The sequence below is a fragment of the Mizuhopecten yessoensis genome, unplaced genomic scaffold, assembly GCF_002113885.1.
Source record: "Mizuhopecten yessoensis strain PY_sf001 unplaced genomic scaffold, ASM211388v2 scaffold4511, whole genome shotgun sequence".
In the NCBI taxonomy this organism is placed as follows: Eukaryota; Metazoa; Mollusca; class Bivalvia; order Pectinida; family Pectinidae; genus Mizuhopecten; species Mizuhopecten yessoensis.
The window spans coordinates 213,225-234,119 of record NW_018405583.1 but is presented as its reverse complement, the minus strand read 5'-3'; the positions used below and the strand labels follow the sequence as shown (position 1 = coordinate 234,119).

At 36.3% G+C, this 20,895-nt stretch overlaps 1 protein-coding gene and 1 pseudogene across 1 annotated transcript; both read left to right on the top strand.

Moving 5' to 3' along the window:
* Nucleotides 1-2,621: 2,621 nt before the first annotated feature.
* On the top strand, nucleotides 2,622-7,761 carry LOC110449167 (annotated as a pseudogene).
* Nucleotides 7,762-16,811: 9,050 nt separating this feature from the next.
* LOC110449139 (FMRFamide receptor-like) lies at nucleotides 16,812-17,918 on the top strand. Its single transcript, XM_021495783.1, has 2 exons — nucleotides 16,812-17,497; nucleotides 17,564-17,918. The coding sequence occupies exons 1-2, from the start codon at nucleotides 16,812-16,814 to the stop codon at nucleotides 17,916-17,918; spliced, it is 1,041 nt and encodes a 346-aa protein (XP_021351458.1).
* The last annotated feature ends 2,977 nt before the right edge of the window (nucleotides 17,919-20,895 follow it).

The following is a 20,895-nucleotide window of genomic DNA, read 5'->3' as shown; positions in this document are numbered from 1 at the left end:
GCAACTCGGATTAAGGAGTGTTTGTTTTCGTGACTCTGATTCGAGAAAACACATGTGAAGACTGTCAAGCATTGACGCTGTCTGTACGGTCTAGCTTTTTATATTTTGTAAATACAAGGAAGAAGTAAATATATATACTTATAAACCGTATGAGTGATGAAGTATAACCTCTATTTTGATGTTTCAAACGGGAACGTAATATGACAAATCGTGCTTATCGGTTGATAACGGCAATAAACCATCGTTGCTACCACGGACGTGGCTCTGAGACGAGACGATATGTGAACTGTGTATGCTTATCAAACATTTCTGTAACACAGCATGCTATTTCTGGTGTATTTATTTATGAAAATGTAACCCTGCTGTGTGACAAATTCGCGCCGTGTCAAAATATTATCCAATCCGGTGTAAGGGAAATAACTCTTACGTTGGTACATGTAAAGTTGCGTTGAGAAATATAATTCAAATGTATTCCAAGAACATTTGTAAGATTTTGTGATGAATTGTATATTCACTGACAGTAAATAAAGTCACTACATATGTTAATAATATATTAATATGAATAAAAAATGAATAAAAATAAAAGGAGTACAATATATCTCTTTTCTCCATGCATGTTTTCCCCATTACTGTTAATTATCCTTCATTTCAAAATGCACCTATTCTCTATTATCCATTCACTGATTGCCATTCTGCATGTAAATGCTCATGTCACATCATTGGAGGATGCTAATTAATGAAAATTACAACAATGCGTCACAAAAGAGGAGTAAATGTAGTAAACACACCTAGTGTTTTATGCGAAAGCGGGTGATGAAACTAATACCATAAAGGTTTTAAGTTGGCTACGCTCCTAGGACAGGAAATATCGCAAAAAGCCTTATAGAGACTAGTTGTCACTAAATATATCAGCCACAGTAAATTTCAAACAGAAACCGAGAACTATGTACATTTCGTGGCAAGGAAGGCTACTCCGTCAGCTTTGACGACTGGTGAAGTCGAGGAGGCTTCTTAGGTAAAAAAAAGAGCTAAAGAAATTAAATGCGATATCTTAAAATGTATATAAGTATATAAGATATCATATATACCATATAAGATATCTTATATAGCATATAAGATATCTCATTTAATTTTCTATATAAGATATCTCATTTAATTTTCTATATAAGATATTTTATATAATATATAAGATATTTTATATAATATATAAGATATCTCATTTAATTTTCTATATAAGATATCTCATATAATATATAAGATATTTTATATAGCATCTCATTTAATTTCTATATAAGATATCTCATTTAATTTTCTATATAAGATATCTCATTTAATTTTCTATATAAGATATCTCATATGCTATATAAGATATCTTATTTAGTAACGAGACTTTAATTATATAAGATATCTTATATGATATATAAGATATCTTATATACGATATAAGATATCTTATATCGTATATAAGATTTCTCATATACTTTATGAGATATCTTATATACTATATGAGATATCTTATATACGATATAAGATATCTCATATAGTATATAAGATATCTCATTTAATTTTCTATATAAGATATCTCATTTAATTTTCTATATAAGATATTTTATATAATATATAAGATATTTTATATAATATATAAGATATCTTATATAATTCGATGAAATACAGGATCGACATTGCTCCTTGAATAAATGTAAGTTGGCTTGCCATATCATTCTGTCCTACTCTTTACACTGTGGAACTACGCTAAACCTAACACGTACAGACAACACAAGCTCCGGACCCGAGGAAACGCCTCTTTGTCCATCGCTAACACACACCTCGACATACAGAGACTGCTGAAATTCGGAATGAAGTGTGGTGCCACTAAAACTACCGCTGGAAATGGTTGGAAATGGATGGTATTCCCTGGAATACCCTCTCACAAGCATGTTGATTTACACGTTGTAGAACCGTAATGAATCTCAGCAAAACATAAATATAACTCTGATAACTCACATACCTTTACTAAAATGACCGTGAATTGCTATCTATTTTTTCTTCATTTTGAAGAAAAGTTGTAACCCATCATATACTTTATACACTGACACGGGCCTGTATGAAATACCTTATCGGTAGAAAGGCAATACATGCGGTATATGGATATATTTGTTGGTGTAAAGACATTGAAGTAACTCCGTTGCTGCGTGCAGGTGAGGATAGTCTTTATAAGTGATTGTATATGCTGTTTGGAGAAAAGAAATTCTTTAAAAAGCTCAGATTTTTTTTTTAAATGGAATCCTTAGGGGAATCCTAAGAAATCTCCGTTTGTGCTATTTAGGGGTTCATGTGTATTAAGATCGACAAAACATTAGCCTGAAGGTCAGTAAAGCAGTTCCAAGCCAATCAGATTGCAGGCCATTTAATTCACGTTGTTTTCACATGTACACAGACATAAGATAGCACATATACAAAGTACGGACATCATGTTGAATCGAATAATTAGAGATCTATTGCCCATAAGAGAATTAGCATTTAATGTTGCAGACGATATATACATAATGCTAATAGTATATAGTATAGTACTCGCGTACTGACGTGTCCTATATTCTAACACGCGTAGGTGACCTACTTACATGTAGATGGCTCGTGTCTCGAATACATACAGAGGGTGAGCTGACGTGGGGTAGGTAATTATATATAAACAACGTCTTAAATAGGGGATAGTCTTACTATCTTGACTGTTGCTCCATAATCGTTTATTTACATATGATGCAAACCGGCCACAATTAATTAAGTGCTATAGCCTCGTCTGTTAATACAACCATATAAAATATAAGACATGGGTGTATTGACAGACGAGGTTTGTCCCTGCGTACCGGCTACCCAGTAGTACATGTACGTCTCTGGGCTACCGAACTGCATGTCTATTTAGTGGGAAATCAAGAATGCACGAATATGCATGTTCTTATGCACATACTGTAACATTGTAATGTCATAAAATCAACTCCTCGTTAACCACTATCTGCCCGCTTACGGCACATGTAGTATATTCTCGTCTGTTAAAACACACATACTATAAACAGTGTGGGTTCACTGACATCGAGTCTATAGTACCTGTGCTTACGGCATGACAGATTACAAGTATACAACTGAACTGACCTACAATGTGTAGTTCATATGTAATAAATTACATATAATACATGTAGTTAAATAACCATACCGATATTTGTCCCTATGATATCGGTAGATCAATGGGAATATATTGATCATATTAGACTTATAAATAACTTTCAAGCATTTGCGTGACTGTTGCTAAACATAGAAACACGCTTGAAGATTTATGAATTAAATATATCGAAATACCGATTTAGGGTATATTAACTAAATACATAAAAACGTGTGTCTTAAAGTCATATGCATAATGTACATGTATATGACGGCGCAAGCGACTTCAATATTGTTTAAATGTATTTGTTGTGACGAAATTGTAAACTGTTTTGATAGCCTATTTGACCCACTTTGTATTCACGCTTCGGTTGAGCAAATCATAATACATTTTCATGTACATGTTCGTCAGCTAGAAATTGTTTGTGTATGTTCAAATACTGTGTTTAGCAGCTCATACACTGTTTACGTATAAATACAAGGAAACATTATGGTTTGAGTCGATACATCAACTGGTTTACTAATACATAGTATATATCTTAGAATACACTAAGGTAAGCGGACATTAAACACACGTTACTTTATTGGAAACACTCCGTCTTTAAACATGTACAAAACAAAGAATTTAGTATGATTGTATCCTTTAATAAATCACCGTTTGAACAACCCGTCCTTAATTCTTTAAACAAGCTTAGAGAAAATGTATGATAGCAGTAAATATGGCGGCCAGTGAGGACAATGCCTACTCCACATTGTAGTCGACACACATTGCAAATCAATAGTAAAATCTAATATGTTAAATATTATTTTTCCTTCATGGTAACATGGATGAGAATTGGCCATACTTACAATATTGCTTTATATTGCATGAATGGAAAGGTGTTCATAGATATATAAGCTTGCTTTCCATGCCTTTAATATTTTATTCATTTTACTAAAGTGTTGACGTAGTGAGAATTTAAAACAAACATAATAAAGAGCTATGGCGGAAAACTGCCCATATTTCCCTCAGTCGGCATTTATGAAAACGGAAAAAAATATTAGTCAGTAAATAGTTTCTAGCAGCGAAAATGCATAGAATATATATAAAACCAATTGAATATGAACTTTTGAACTGTTGAGATATTAGGTATTGTTAATATATTGCTGCAAATATAGCCATATCCACTATATCTATGAAAATGATGGGGTTTCCCAGACTTAAAAAAATACTTTCAACACTTTCCCATCCGAGGACCAACTTTTGAATACAATTTTTGATTCCGTGATGTAATAATATGCAAAAACAAATCGTATTGCGGAAAAGTGGTCCTCCTTTGGGATAATTAAGGGGATTGTCTAACAGCAGTTTGAACCAATATGGATATTCACCCTTTTGGACCTTGGTATTACCGATGTGTCGTACAAGAACGGAACAGCTGTTTGGTGCCGTTTTTTTCTGTTTTTTGTTTTGCATACTGCATGAATTACCAAATTATATAGCTGCTACCATATATGTGTGTCTTACATTCATCTCTCGTTAACCAAAAGAGGCACAACTGAGAAATGACATTTTGTTATTGTATCTTAATTTATTGCCAGCTGTTCTATTCCGTCTTTGCGTATTGCAGAGTTATCTGCTCTTGTGAGCAGGGATCGATTGTTACGTCATTTGTTTGTGAGATTAACGTCATCAATTTTTGAGAAAAAGACGTAATTTTCTCACACAAACCAATGACGTAACAATCAATACCTGCTCACAAGAGAAGATAACTCTGCAATACGCAAAGACGGAATACCGTTTATAAATATTCTGTTATGTTTCAGATGCAACCATGTTGATTCCGGCCACACTTTGGATGGATGATCCCCCTTTAAGATGGATAGTTACTGGGTTGAAGTGCTTAAGAATGGCAGTCGGAATTACGTTCGCCGCTGTAGCAGTCGTGCTGTCGAAAAACACGTTCATCAGAAATTGTATCAATGGGATTTTTAGAACAGACGAAAAAAAAGATATAGACATGAACTTATCAGCAAAAACGCTTATTCACATGTCAAAGTTGAACTATTACGATATTGTATACAGACAAACATTTTTAGGCCGTAAAGCTCCGAACACAAAACTGTACGACACGAATACTAAGTCGTATGTAAATTTGTTCAATTTCCAAAATAAGGGACGCCCTCTGGTGATGAACTTCGGAAGCTGTTCCTGACCTCCCTTTATTGCAGAAATCGAGAAGGTCAAGTTGATCATCCGAGATTTTGCCGACATCGCTGATTTTGTGACCATCTACATTCAGGAGGCTCATCCCGTGGAGGAATGGCACATATCCGGACAACGTTTTGAAAGTATGACGCAACACAAGACCATGGAAGACAGAGTCGAAGCTGCAGAAATGCTCAAAGACCTTGAAATAAAGTGCCCTCTGCTTGTTGATCCCATGGATAACCAAAACTGCCTCCAATATGCGGCGTTCCCCGAACGCCTTTACATCCTTTACGAGCAAACCGTCGTGTACTTTGGATCTGTGGGGCCGTTTGATTATAAACCTCAACATATTAGGAATTGGCTTGAACGCTTCAGGAACGAAAACAAATAAATAATTTTATAAAGTATATCATCAGATAAGAAAATAGATATACATATATTTTAGGAAAGTTGCCATAAAAATACATGTTATAAAGAAGATCTGGTAAAGGTTATCAGACAACATAGTGTTTAAAGATAATCTTGTAAGGAAAAACTCGAAGTAAACATAATATTATACGGTAAAACTCGTAGTTAAGATAATCTTGTAATGTAAAACTCGAAGTAAACATAATCTTGTAAGGTAAAACTCGTAGTAAAGATAATCTTATAAGGTAAAACACGTAGTAAAGATAATCTTGTAAGGTAAAACTAGTAGTAAAGATAATCTTATAAGGTAAACACGAAGTAAAGATAATCTTGTAAGGTAAAACTCGTAGTAAAGATAATCTTGTAAGGTAAAACTCGTAGTCAAGATGATCTTGTAACGTAAAACTCGTAGTGAAGATAATCTTGTTATGGAAAACACGTAGTAAAGATAATCTTGTAAGGTAAAACTAGTAGTAAAGATAATCTTATAAGGTAAAACACGTAGTAAAGATAATCTTGAAAGGTAAAACTCGAAGTAAAGATAATCTATTAATGTAAAACTCGAAGTAAACATAATCTTATAAGGAAAAACTCGAAGTAAACATAATCTTGTAAGGTAAAACTCGTAGTCAAGATGATCTTGTAACGTAAAACTCGTTGTAAAGATCCCCCAACAACTTAAAAAAAGAAGTAAACATAATCTTATAAGGTAAAACTCGAAGTAAACATAATCTTGTAAGGTAAAACTCGAAGTAAAGATAATCTTGTTATGTATAAATCGAAGAAAAGATAATCTTGTAATGTAAAACTCGAAGTAAAGATAATCTAGTAATGTAAAACTCGAAGTAAACATAATCTTATAAGGTAAAACTCGAAGTAAAGATAATCTTGTAAGGTAAAACTCGAAGTTAAGATAATTTTGTAAGGTAAAACTCGAAATAAAGATAATCTTGGAAGGTAAAACTCGTAGTTAAGATGATCTTGTAATGTAAAACACGTAGTAAAGATAATCTTGTAATGTAAAACACGTATTAAATATAAGTTTGTAAAGTAAAACAAGTAGTTAAGATAATCTTATAAGGTAAAACTCGTAGTAAATATAAGCTTGTAAAGTAAAACAAGTAGTTAAGATAATATACAACATGTAAATGTAAAACATTAAGTAAATATGCAGGGCAGATCGTAAAGACAATCGTGTAACGGTAAAACATATACACTGTAGTTAATATAATCTGGAAAATGTACATCAGGACGAAATGCAAATGTTGTACGACATTTTATGTCGGAAAAATAATCTTGTAAATGCACAGAATGTCGTTAACATATTGTTGTAAATGTGAGTCATGTCGGAAAGATTACCTTGTAAAGGTACATATCTGCAGCTTAATAATGTAATAGAACGACAAGTAGTTACGATAGTATCGTAAAAGTACAGCACACCGTAAAGATAACATTGTAGAATTAAAGCACGCCGTAAAGATAACATTGTAGAATTAAAGCACGTCGTGAAGATAATGTTGTAGAGTTAAAGCACGTCGTGAAGATAATGTTGTAGAATTAAAGCACGTCGTAAAGATAATGTTGTAGAATTAAAGCATGACGTAAAGATAATAATATAGCATCTTGAAGATACGCAATCTAGTAAAGATAAACCTAAAACAAAAAGCATGTAATAAGGATAATTTGTGTGAATCTGAATTATGCAATAAAGATAATTTGTTGCCATACAAGATGAAGTAAAGATAATCTTGCTCTGCACAATTAACCAGTTGTACATTATTTATATGCTTTGTTGGTTGACCTTTTATATCGAATATCATATTCTTTTTAAGTTATTTACATAATGACTGATGAAATTCCCTAGAGAAACACTGTCTTTGGAAATGATATGTATACTATTATGTCACACTTAATCGATATGTTATTTGATATATAATGTTGCTTTAAGCAGTTAACTATTTGTATTAACATAACAAGTACAGTCAAATCGACAATAAACATAAAGATTCATTCTTATGCTTCGATGTTTTGTTTTGTCCAAAGACATCACCTGACATCTGGACTGATAATCACCTGAAACCTGTACAGACACATTATCCAACATCTGGACGGATAATCACCAGACTCCTGAGGGAGACATCACCCGACATCTAGAAGGATACTCATCCAACATTTGTACAGTAACATCTCTCGCCATCTGGACGGATAATCCCCCAACAACTGACGGAGACATCAACCGACATCTGGACAAAATAACACCCGACACTGGTTCAGATACATCAACCGATACTTTTACAGAAACAACACCCGACTTCCGGACAGATACACACCCGACACTTTCACAGACACATTGCCCGACATTTGGACGGATAAACAACCGACTCCTAACGGAAACATCACCCAACATCTTGAAAGATAATCAAAAGACACTTGTACAGTAACATCAGCCGACACCTGACGGAGACATCACCCGACATCTGGAAGATAAATCACCCCACACTTGTAGAGAGACATTACTCGACAGTTGGACGGATACTCACCCAACATCTGGACGGATAATCACCTGACACTTGTACAGTAACATTACTCGACATATTGACGGATAATCACCCGACACTTGGACAGACACATCACCCGATATCTGGACAGATACACATCCGACAGTCACATGACCCGAAATTTGGACGGATAAACAACCGACACTCTTTTACAGTAACATCACTCGACATCTTGACGGATACTCACTCGACACTTGATCATAGACCTCACCTGACATCTGGACAGATAATCACCCGAAACTTGTGCAAAAACATCACCCGAAATCTCGACGGAAAATAACTTGACACTTATACATCCGCATTGCCCGACATCTGGAAGGATAATCACCCGACACTTGTACAGTAACATCATTCGACATTTGGACGGATACTCTCCCGACACTTGTACGGAGAAATCAACCGACATATGGACGAATAATCACCAGACACTGGTACAGTAACATTTCCCGACACTTGACGGAGACATCCCCCGACACCTGACGGAGACATCACCCGACATCTGTACTGAATAACACCCGAGGCTGGTACAGAGACATCACATAATGCTTTGAAAGAAACATTACCCGACATATGGAGAGACACACACCCGACATCTGGACAGATAATTACCCGACACTCACATGACCCGAAATTTGGACGGATAAACAACCGACACACTTTTACAGTAACATCACTCGACATCTTGACGGATACTCAGTCGACACTTGATCAAAGACCTCACCTGACATCTGGACAGATAATCACCCGAAACTTGTGCAAAAACATCACCCGAAATCTCGACGGAAAATAACTTGACACTTATACATACGCATTACCCGACATCTGGAAGGATAATCACCCGACACTTGTACAGTAACATCACCCGACACTTGACGGGGAAATCACCTGACATGTGGAAGATTCATCACTTGACACCTGTACAGTAACATCACCCGACACCTAACGGAGACATCACCCGACATCTGTACTGAATAACACCCGACGCTGATACAGAGTCATCACATTATGCTTTGAAAGAAACATTACCCGACATCTGGAGAGACACACACCCGACATCTGGACAGATAATCACCCGACACCTGACAGATACTGTACCCGACATCCGCAATAATAAGCACCCGAAACTTGTACAGTAACATCATTCGACATTTAGACGGATACTCTCCCGACACTTGTACGGAGAAATCAACCGACATACGGACGAATAATCATCAGACACTGGTACAGTAACATTTCCCGACACCTGACGGAGACTTCTCCCGACACCTGACGGAGACATCACCCGACATCTGTACTGAATAACACCCGAGGCTGGGACAGAGACATCACATAATGCTTTGAAAGAAACATTACCCGACATATGGAGAGACACACACCCGACATCTGGACAGATAATTACCCGACACCTGACGGAGACATCACCCGACACTTGTACAGTAACATCACCCGACACCTGACGGAGACATCACCCGACATCTGGAAGATTAATTACCCGATACTTGTACGGGGACATCACCCGACATCTGTATGGAATAACACCCGACGCTGGTATAGAGACATCACTCGATGCTTTTACAGAAACATTACCCGACATCTGGAAAGACATACACCCGACATCAAGCAACTTATCACTCGACACCCGAAAGGATAAGCACCCGACTCCTGTACAGTAACATCACTCGACCTTTGGACGGATATTCTCCCGAAATGTTTACGCAGACATCAACCGACATATGGACGAATAATCACCAGACACTGGTACAGTAACATTTCCTGAAACTTGGATTGATAATCACCCGACACTTGTACATAGACATTACCGACATCTGGTAGGATACACACCCACCACTTTCACAGACACATTGACCGACATTTGGACGTATAAACAACCGACACACTTTTACAGTAACATCACTCGACATCTTTACGGATAATCACCCGACACTTGAACAAAGACCACACTTGATATCTGGACAGATAATCACCCGAAACTTGTAAAAATACATCACTCAACGTTCAACGGAAAATAACTTGACACTTAAACAGTAAGATCAATCGACATCGCAACGGATAATCACCCGACACTGGTATACGTACATTTACATTTCCCGACATCTGGACGGATAATCAAACGACACTTGTGCATACATATTACCCGACATCTGGAAGGATAATCACCCGGCACTTGTACAGTAACATCACCCGACTCCTGACGGAGACATCACCCGACACGTGTACAGTACCATCACTAGACACCTGACGGAGACATCACCCGACACCTGACGGAGACATCACCCGACATCTGGAAGATTAATCACCCGATACTTGTACGGGGACATCACCCGACATCTGTATGGAATAACACCCGACGCTGGTACAGAGGCATCACTCGATGCTTTTACAGAAACATTACCCGACATCTGGAGAGACATACACCCGACATCAGGACGGCTAATTACCCGACACCCGAAAGGATAAGCACCCGACTCCTGTACAGTAACATCACTCGACATCTGGACAGATAATCACCCGACACTTGAATGGAGACATCAACCGATTTCTGGAAAAATAATCATTAGACACTGGTACAGTAACATTTACCGACATCTGGACGGATAATAAACCGACACTTGAACATACACATTACCCGACATATGGACAGATAATCACTCGACTCCTAATGGAGACATCACCCGATATTTTGTACAGTAACATCACCCGACACCTGAATGGAGACATCACCCGACATCTGGAAGATTAATCACCAGCTACTTGTACAGTAACATCACCCGACACCTGACGAAGACATCACCCGACATCTGGAAGATTTATCACCCGATACTTGTATGGAGACATCACCCGACATGAGTACGGAATAACACCCGACGCTGGTACAGAGACATAACTCGATGCTTTCACAGAAACATTACCCCACAACTGGAAAGATACACACCCGACATCTGGACAGATAATCATCCGACACCTGACGGAGACACCAACCGACATCTAGACAAAAATTGACCCGACATTTGTACAGACATATCACTCGACATCTGGACGGATAATTACCCGACAACTGTACAGAGAAATCACCCGACAATTGGACGGATAATCACACGACACTTGTAAAGATACATCACCTGACAGTTAGACGGATTATTACCCAACACTTGTACAGAAACATCTACCGACATCTGGATAGATACACATCCGACACTTCCACATACACATTACCCGACTTTTGGACGAATAAACAACGACACACTTTTACAGTAACATCACTCGACATATTGAAGGATAATCATCCAACACTTGAACAAAGACCACACCCGACATCTGGACAGATACACACCCAACACTTCCAGAGACATATCACCCGACATCTCGACGAAAAATAACCTGACACTTGTACAGTAACATCACTCGACATCTCGACGGATAATCACCCGAAACCTGAACGGAGATATCAATCGACATCTGGACGGGTAATCACCCGACACGTGTACGTAGTTATTACCCAACATCTTTACGGATAATCATCCGACACTTGTATAGAAAAATCACCCGACACTTGGACGGATAATCACCCGACACTTGTTCATAGACATTGCTCGACATCTGGACGGATAATCACCCGAAACTTGTACAGATACATCACCTGACAGTTGGACGGATACTCAACCGACACTTGTACAGAAACATCACCCGGCACTTGTACAGAGACATCACTCGTCATATGGACGGATAATTACCCGACACTTGTACGGAGACATCACCCAACATATGTACAGATACTTTATGGACACCGATCCATTACCTAGCGTGCCACGTGTACAGGGACAACAACCGATACCTTAACAGTTAACACCTTACAGCAGCTGCAACAAAAGTCGTATTTGACTGATCTAACAAGATTTACTTTCCTTGTCTTTCATAGTCCCCATTGTTTTACATGTTTTTAGTTCGCATTTCGGGTTGGTCATGTTGTAGGGGCAAATCTTAAACCTTTTGAAGGGAGGTCGCTTTTTATAATTGTGACCTTTGTTCGATTTGCGTGTGTCTAGTACTCTAAAGATTAGTTTTTTTAACAAATAGTTGTGTGTCTTGTTTTTGTATCTGTGGTAGACTTCGAACGATTCAAAGAACTCCCATGAAAAGTAACAGTTTATGTACTATACATTTTGTTTGTTCTCTTTCAAAGTTCAAAATATGTTGCAAAAAAAGGTTTTAAAACCCCCCCAAATAAGTTAAAAATTAAAAGAATAGATGATATTTAACAGTTTTCAGTACGTGAAATTTTAAGGAATCGAAATGTCAGTAACCAATTTTTTCTTTACTATTTACCTTTTAATTGGAGAGTTGATAATACATTAGTGAAAAGTGAAAATTATTTTAATATATTTTAAGTTTCTACCATTAAACATACTCCGAATATCAAGACCCAAGGACTTTTGGTTATGAAGAAACAAGTTTAAGGAAAAGTGGAAAGAAAGCTTTGTTTTTCTTTTATTAAATCCAAGGTGTTATATGACGAAACCGATTGTCATTGTTTTTGTGAATTCCTTATGTTGAAAGATATTATTGGTAGCCAACATTTAAGCAAATATGAAAAAAATACTTGCTTTAGAACTATGCAAATTAACGTGTCCAAAATGAGAATTTTCTCATGAGTAATAAAATTTCACATACTTTTCTGCTAAAATCTTCAATAAAAAAGAACACTCCGTTCTTGAAATATTGCAATATTTGGTATCAAAATAATAGTTGGAATATGATGCACACGATGATGATATAAGTTAATAGTAATTGTGCAATTTAAAGGCTCTAGGAAGAAATATTTTACCGCACATTTAACACCCACACAGGTGTAAGTCTATGAGGTCCCATTTGTCATAAGATGGATTATGAAACTAACTGTTCCTGATTTAAGCTTCCTATACCCAAACCTTTTTGCATTCATATTGTTTGGAAATTCCAAGCGGGTCCGATGCTTATGTTTAGACTCCATAGGGGTTGACCCTACCTTCGACATGAAGTATTGTAGGGATAGAAAATGTTATAATGAGGCTTCTTTAAAAATTCTATAACATTTCATATTATTTACAATTGGTTATGCAAGTGTAAACACATACTGTGTAGCGGTATAAGATATGCTACCTTATGTCATGGTTCATTCATAGCTCTATGAAGCAAGGAGAGATCACAGCACTATGAATCCGAGAGGAGTTCATGGCACTTTGGACCATTGAGGGACTCACGGCACTCTGAATCAGGTACAGATTAGTATCACTGTGTAACAGGGAGAGGTTCATAGTACTATAAATCAAGCAGCGATCAAGAAACTGTTGATCTGGTAGTTTACGGCAATATAAACCAGCGATGGGTTCACGGCACTATGAATCAAGAAGAGGTTCATGAAAATGATGATCAGGGATAAGTTCACTGCACTTTGAGCCAGTGAATGGTTCACAGCACAGGGAATAAGGAAGAGGTCATAATGTTATAAGTATGGCATAGGTTTTCAGCACTTTGACCAGCGGGTGGCTCACGGCACTCTGAATTAAGGAGAGGATCTTGACAATGTACTGTAAAATATATTAGAGAACGTTCGCGGCACAATGAATCAAAAGTATGGAGCAGATTAGCAATACGATAATAACTATCACCGTAGTTAACATTAATGTCACCCCAAATAATTTTTGTATTCTGGTCTAAATGAACGAACTGACCGCATTACTACTAATATTTCCCCCATTCACGTGATAGTCTCGTGTGGAACATCTGCTTGCTACAGACAGGTACCTTATCACGAAGCTGATATGAACATCGGGTTGTGTCAGATACTTGACAAGTCGAACACTACACCGAACAAACAAGCAGGCCGCCCCATCGTTTGACCAGTTGGCTTTTATAACGTGTAATAAATACAGAACGTCCCCAGGTGATGACTCTCAACAACTAGTCAACTTGCTGTTGCAATATATATCTCGATAAGGCTTTTCATATTGTAAGAATGGCAAAGGAACTTTCAAGACGATAATTGTACAACGCTGTCTATGTTTTATAGTAATGCAGTAGTCAATAAATCATAATGATAAAAAAAACCAATTAAACTTTTCAGATGCAAACGATACAAATGTAAGATGACAATGTTTTACACATACTATTTATAATTATGCGTCCAACAATTGTTGTGCAAACGAACAGCGACGATAACGATATTTCTGTTCCAAATATGAACCGTCGGGGCGTTATAACTGTGATATGACACTGTGGACACCAATAGGTCTTCTCAGCAGAATTAACATTAACCTACATTTCATTGAATTCATACAATTGATTTTATGATGTATGATGGAACGGAAATTAACTTGTTTTAACAACTGTTGCCAGAAACAACATGCAGTGACCATGTTCAAATTTGACTTAATCATTTTACAATTGTTCTGGACAGATATTGAGAAGCACTTCTGTTAACATCTGGATAGATGCGAATTGGGGCATCTAGTTTCCAACGTCCGTATCATAAAAAACAACACTATTGCCTTCAACAACCTCGACGGTGTCCCGGATAATTGCCTTTAAGCATTCACACAACGCTTTAGTACAAACCTTAATGCATGTGCAGATGATAAGCATGCATTGCCACTACTTGACGTTGCATGAATAATCTATCCAGTGTTTAGTTATTCACTTGATATCGGACTAGGCATGAGTGCCGTGTGTTAAACACAGGACAATGATACATGTCATCACAAAGTAGACCATCCAATACGACCGCCTGTGTACGAATGAAACAGGATTCGGGACATTGTAACGACACAGTTGGAAACATGTCAGATGCAAGTATATATATATGTATATTTTCAATTTTATCGAAATTCAATATAGTTTTGATGCCACTGTCGTTGTTGAGTCTACACTCGTCTCAATTTTTGTGTTAATATAAGTTAATTTTATATCGATCATTCTGAACTTTCAATGCATTCACACTTATATGTTTAGCTAATAAATGTTGGGTAATTACGCCAAATTTGTTTTTTTGCTCCGTAAAATGGACGATCACCCACTCTTTAAATTTTCAATATCTGAAAAGAACTGTTTCTATGTTTTCTAAATGATGCATTTCGATGAATCGGTGATACATATTTCCTACCCTTTCACGGTAAATTTGAAAACATTTCAGAATAAGGAATACTTATTAATCAACATGATGTTAAATGTTGATGATTACATTTTATCAGTGTAATATAAAGTTTATAATTGAAACTATGGTTGATATTTTTTTTCTACTTCGCTTATTTTCACTCTCCCACTAAACCGACCAATCAGAGTGCAGGGTTAGGTGTGAAAAAATAATAATGAGTAATTCACTTGTGACGTCATAATGTCCCTGACGTTTTCTTAAAGTGACGTCACAAAACAGCACTCCATGTCTCAATGTGTTTGGCTGGAGATGGATATTCAGTTCATGAAAGTCAATTTATTTAAAGAGGATAATGCAGTAAAACATAATATACTTTGGTTTTATGAAAAACCGTGTTTATTCGTGGTCTGAACAATTTTTCATATCGTACTCGTGCTGAGCAACCGTTAAAAATATCACAAAATTCATCTAACTCGTAAAACATAAAAGTTAACTGGTCATTCATCACGTCATTGATCTCCTGCGTCACAATTACCCCAGAGACCATTATTGTACTTTTTTCATTTCTAGCCTTAATTTTTATTTTCAATAATCAATATGACACGGGAGCTAGATATAACACTTTTTTTTTTTTTAATTTTAATTTTAATTTTTCCTTAACTCTAAAAGATATTAAAAGATAAACAATTCCCAGTGGTTGATTCTGATTTATTTTTTCCTGTTAAAGTATTTATAAATCTATCATTTTCAGACAAACGAAGAAGTAATCTAACTTGCAATTACTTTGATGTTATGAAATTGATGAACCGGGCTATATTTATATCAAAATTGCATAAAGAAAGCCATCGGATGGTGTTCTAAACGAAACCAGTACCGATGTAATGTTTACCTTGGTAACATACCGAGACCTCTTAAGCTTAATATAGGTTTCTGATGCATTTCCTCATATATGATATCTCTTCGATGTCTGTTGTTATCCTTTAAAATCGTTAACTTCCGACTTTTTATTTATGTATTGGCACTGCAGTATTGTTTCCCTTTTTTATTTTATTTATAGTAGTTTTGGAAAGAAACATAAACGTTCAATGGAAAAATATACATGCATAACTTTTTCTTTTGTTTTCGCTCTGAATTGACGGACCGGTATGCCCTATATTTGTAAATATCAATAATTTCATACTTACCGATATCAATACAGCACGCAGAATCAAATTCCATATCAATTAATCAATCAATTTTATAAGATATGTTAGATTAAACCTCAACTTTTTTAACGACACACTATTGCTGTTGTAGATCCTGATGAACCATAACTGTGACGGCACACCTTCTTAAAGTGACGAACCATCACCATCATGGCAAACGACTCGACCTTTCATCATTTCCAAGAATTCGAAACGGCCTTGGCAGTATGGCTGTATTTCCCGCCCTTTCTGATCATCATCGGTACATTTGCCAACGTTTTATCTATTGTCGTTCTTCTTCGGAAGCCGATGAGGACGTCAAATACCATGTTTTATCTCCTCGTCCTTTCCGTCGGCGACATATTTGTACTGTATACGGGTTTGCTACGCTACTGGCTGAAGTTCGGATTCAATCATGATTTCAGACTTATTTCTAACGCCTTCTGTAAGGTTCATGGTTTTCTAGTTTACGTGTCTTTAGACTTTACAGCATGGGTATTGGTTGCAGTGACTGTAGACAGATGCTTTTCAATTCGTCACCCATTTAGAGCAAAGGTGATCTGTACACGCTCCGTGGCTAAGGTAATTGTTGTTGTTATTTTTCTTAGCCTTATTGCAATCAATGGACATCTGTTTTGGTCACTTGCAATAATTGACCTCGCCGACGAAATCCAATGTACGGGTATAACGTACTTTGCTAGTACAATATGGCCCTGGATGGACTTCAGTGTTTTCAGCGCAATACCTTTTGTAATAATGATTGCAAGCGACATCGTTATTGTGCGACAGCTGTGTCGGTCCTCAAAGAGAATCAGAGCTCATGAAATGGCGAACCGGACACGGAACAATTCAGAAAAGTCTGATATTGCTGTCATCAAAATCGATACGGATTCTTCATCAACGCGCCTTCAACTAACGACAAGTGACTCAACTAAAAGCAGAGGTGGACGGCATCCGATTCGACAAAGATTGGGAAAAATCTCAAGCCTCACGATTATGTTACTGTCTGTGAACTGTTTGTTCCTAGTTCTGACCGCTCCAATCGTGATATATCTTATTGGGTATAACAAATGGTATGTTGATGCTTCCGATCATGCACGTGCTAAAATGAACTTGTTATGGTCTTTTTGCAATATGATGCAATACCTCAACAATGCTATTCACTTCTTTATCTACTGTCTTACAGGACCAAAATTCCGACGGGAGTTGAGATATTTGTTCACGAAAGGCAGCAGGGTAGTATCTATTGAACAGATGTCAGGAACAGAGCTCTATTAAGCAGTGGTTGCATTCAGTAATATTTCGTAAGAGGCAGAACAAATAACCGATTTTGGAAGATCTGTATCTGGAAAAAGTTCGTGGTCAACGAAAGTATTGGAATATAAAAAAATGCAGACACATCTTTTGCAATTTGGAGCATAATTTAATAATGAAACAAATAGAAGGATGTGAATTCTACTTTAATGGAGTGGGAAACCTAACGATAAAGTTGCAACAACAAATATATCATATTTTTATTATTTATATTCACAGTGACAGTGGTAATATTCTTGTTGACTTGATGGTTCCACTTAACATTGGAATATAAACACGTTTCTGCTAGTGTTAGAGTTTATAATTGGAAATATAGTTAATATTTGTTTCTACTCTGAAAGATAACGCTGTTTGTTACTGTCACACTTAACCAACCAATTAGAGTGCATGATTGAATGTGTAATAATAATAATGATAATATACAACATTTATATAGCGCCCTATATAATTTGTAAAATTACTCTCAAGCGCTTTACAACATATGGATAATAGTATAAGTTATAATTGTGATACAAAAACAAAGGCTTACAGACACTTTTATACATTAAGCAAGCAGATTATGATCGCAATGTGCACATAAATGAATAAATTAAGGGTGGTATTTGCATGACGTCTTTGCAAAGAGCCTAAATTGCAGACGTGAAGAGGTCAGTTTTGATGAACCTCTTGAATTTGGCCAGGGTATTTGAATTTCTAAAAGCAGATGGTAAGCTATTCCACAACGTTGCCGAAACCCTCACTAAGCACCGGTTTCCATGTTAAAAAAACCAACGAGTAATACATGTATCATAATACCCATGACGTTCTCCTATTTTGACTTTGCAAAACAGCATTTCTTGTTTCAATATATTTTGGCTGGAGATGAACGATCAGTTAATACAATATCAGATTGTATCGTTCTTACCTGAACTAGTCTTCATATCGACACTTAACTTTGAAATATATATACATTTCTGCTAGTTACTAAAACGTTGTAATGATAAACGTATCGGTAAAGTTTAAGCCCAGTTCATTGTACCTGCGAAATAACAGATGACTTAATTATGAACAAATACTCTATGATTTCAAATAGATCTTGTGCAACGAAATTAAGTTTGAGTAAGAGAACGATTTTATGAATATGGGCAAAGCTGGAAATTTACCTTCGGTCCTATTACCACAAAAATGTCGCGTTAGGTTTATTTTATGACCGCATAGGTATTGATTAATGTCATAGATAATTTATTTGGGAAGAAAAGATCTTCGCCGTATACTCGTAAATAATTTGATACGTCAATCGAGACATTTCAGGTGGATTAAAGACAATCCCGAGGGTGTTCCGAAAGGAGAGTTTATCAGTTAACACGATGCACAAAACACATTAGTGAAACATGTTATACATAGGAAGTAAGACTATATAAGGTGGGTTCTTTTTATTATTTTAGTATTATATACTAATATTGTTATCATTTTCACGTAACAGACTTGATAAAATTGTCAAAGCCAAATATGTCTTTGATTTAATAAACGTTCTCATACCTTAAAACGCTGTAGCCTTTCAAATTAAAATTCAAAGCTGAAAGTCTTTATCAAATTATTTTCATTGAAAGATATGCAAATTGTATTTCAAGGAAGCCCTCATATAACGACTGAAGTTTTCTGTGTTGATAAGGGTTATAAGATGAAGATTGTATGAAAATCAATATCAAAGCTAAGTTCGCTTATGATATTGCCAAAAATGTAAAATGGGCCGCATTCATAAATCCGTTCTCATGCTCAAGCGTAGCTTTTGTGCTCAAACCTAATTTCTTGTGATAAATATAAATTAATGATGAAATCTTAACGTTTACATTTGACTGTTTTTGATCGTTTAACATGATTTAATGTCAGTTACAAGAGAGTTGGTTGAGCACACAGACAATGCTTGAAAATGAAAAGGGACCATGAACTTACTTTGACAGTGTAAGTCGAGATAGTTTGTGATACTAACCAAAAATCATGTCAATATTTACAATTTGACACTAACAAAAAATATGTCAATATTTATAATTTGACACTAACAAACGTATAACAATATTTGCAATTTGACACGAACAATAATCATGTCAATATTTGACATTTGACACTAACAAAAGCATTTCAATATCTACAATCTGACATTTACAAAATGATGTCAATATCTATAATTCTAGCACGTTTGCGATGTAACGACACTTTTCATTGGTTAATGATCATGGATTATTGTGCTTGTAAAATCAAATAAGAAATAGTGCAAAATCTGCTCTCTCGCAATCATCACGAATCAGTACATAAAACAATGGCGGCCATTCTAGGACATACATCACTAACTTCTTAACACATTAAACCACGATTAACAGACATTATTTACACAATGGAACGCATAAAACTGATATTATAATTCACATGGTAGACCACATCAAACTGACACTCAGATTATTTTCAGACGTAAATAGACATTTTACAAGAAAAGAAATTAACTTCACGTTTCCCCACACACTCACCCCTGCAGGTCGAGGATCGAGAACAGAATATTCCTCCTGCTTCTCCACTGCATCATCGAAAGAGGCGACTTATGTGGAACACCCAGCTGGATTGGAGATTTTCATTTTTTGGAGACACAAAATCGACCAAAATAAACCTGCTCCACGCATTGAAATATTTGGGGAAGTAATATTTGCTTTACTTCTAACTAATGTTGTTTTGTAATGCCTTGCTTCGTGACACCTCACTTTTGACGTTATTGTTAAATGTTTGCCTAGGTGTCCTTATGCCAGGACAAACCAAAGTCCTTAAATATGGTTGATATTTCCTGCCTAGCATACAGCAATAGGGGAAACGGCAATAACAGGTTCCTCCCTTGTCAGTATAATGTGACCAGGGCCCGTGTTCATGAGACCGTTCTCATGCTCAAGCATGGATTCTGTGCTCAAACAAACTTTCT

Excerpts from the sequence above, each read along its gene's own strand:
- LOC110449139 (XM_021495783.1), top strand. The coding sequence starts at position 16,812 with ATGGCAAACGACTCGACCTTTCATCATTTCCAAGAATTCGAAACGGCC. Across the intron at positions 17,498-17,563 it reads ACACGGAACAATTCAGAAAA|TGACTCAACTAAAAGCAGAG; the intron begins GTCTGATATTGC and ends ACTAACGACAAG.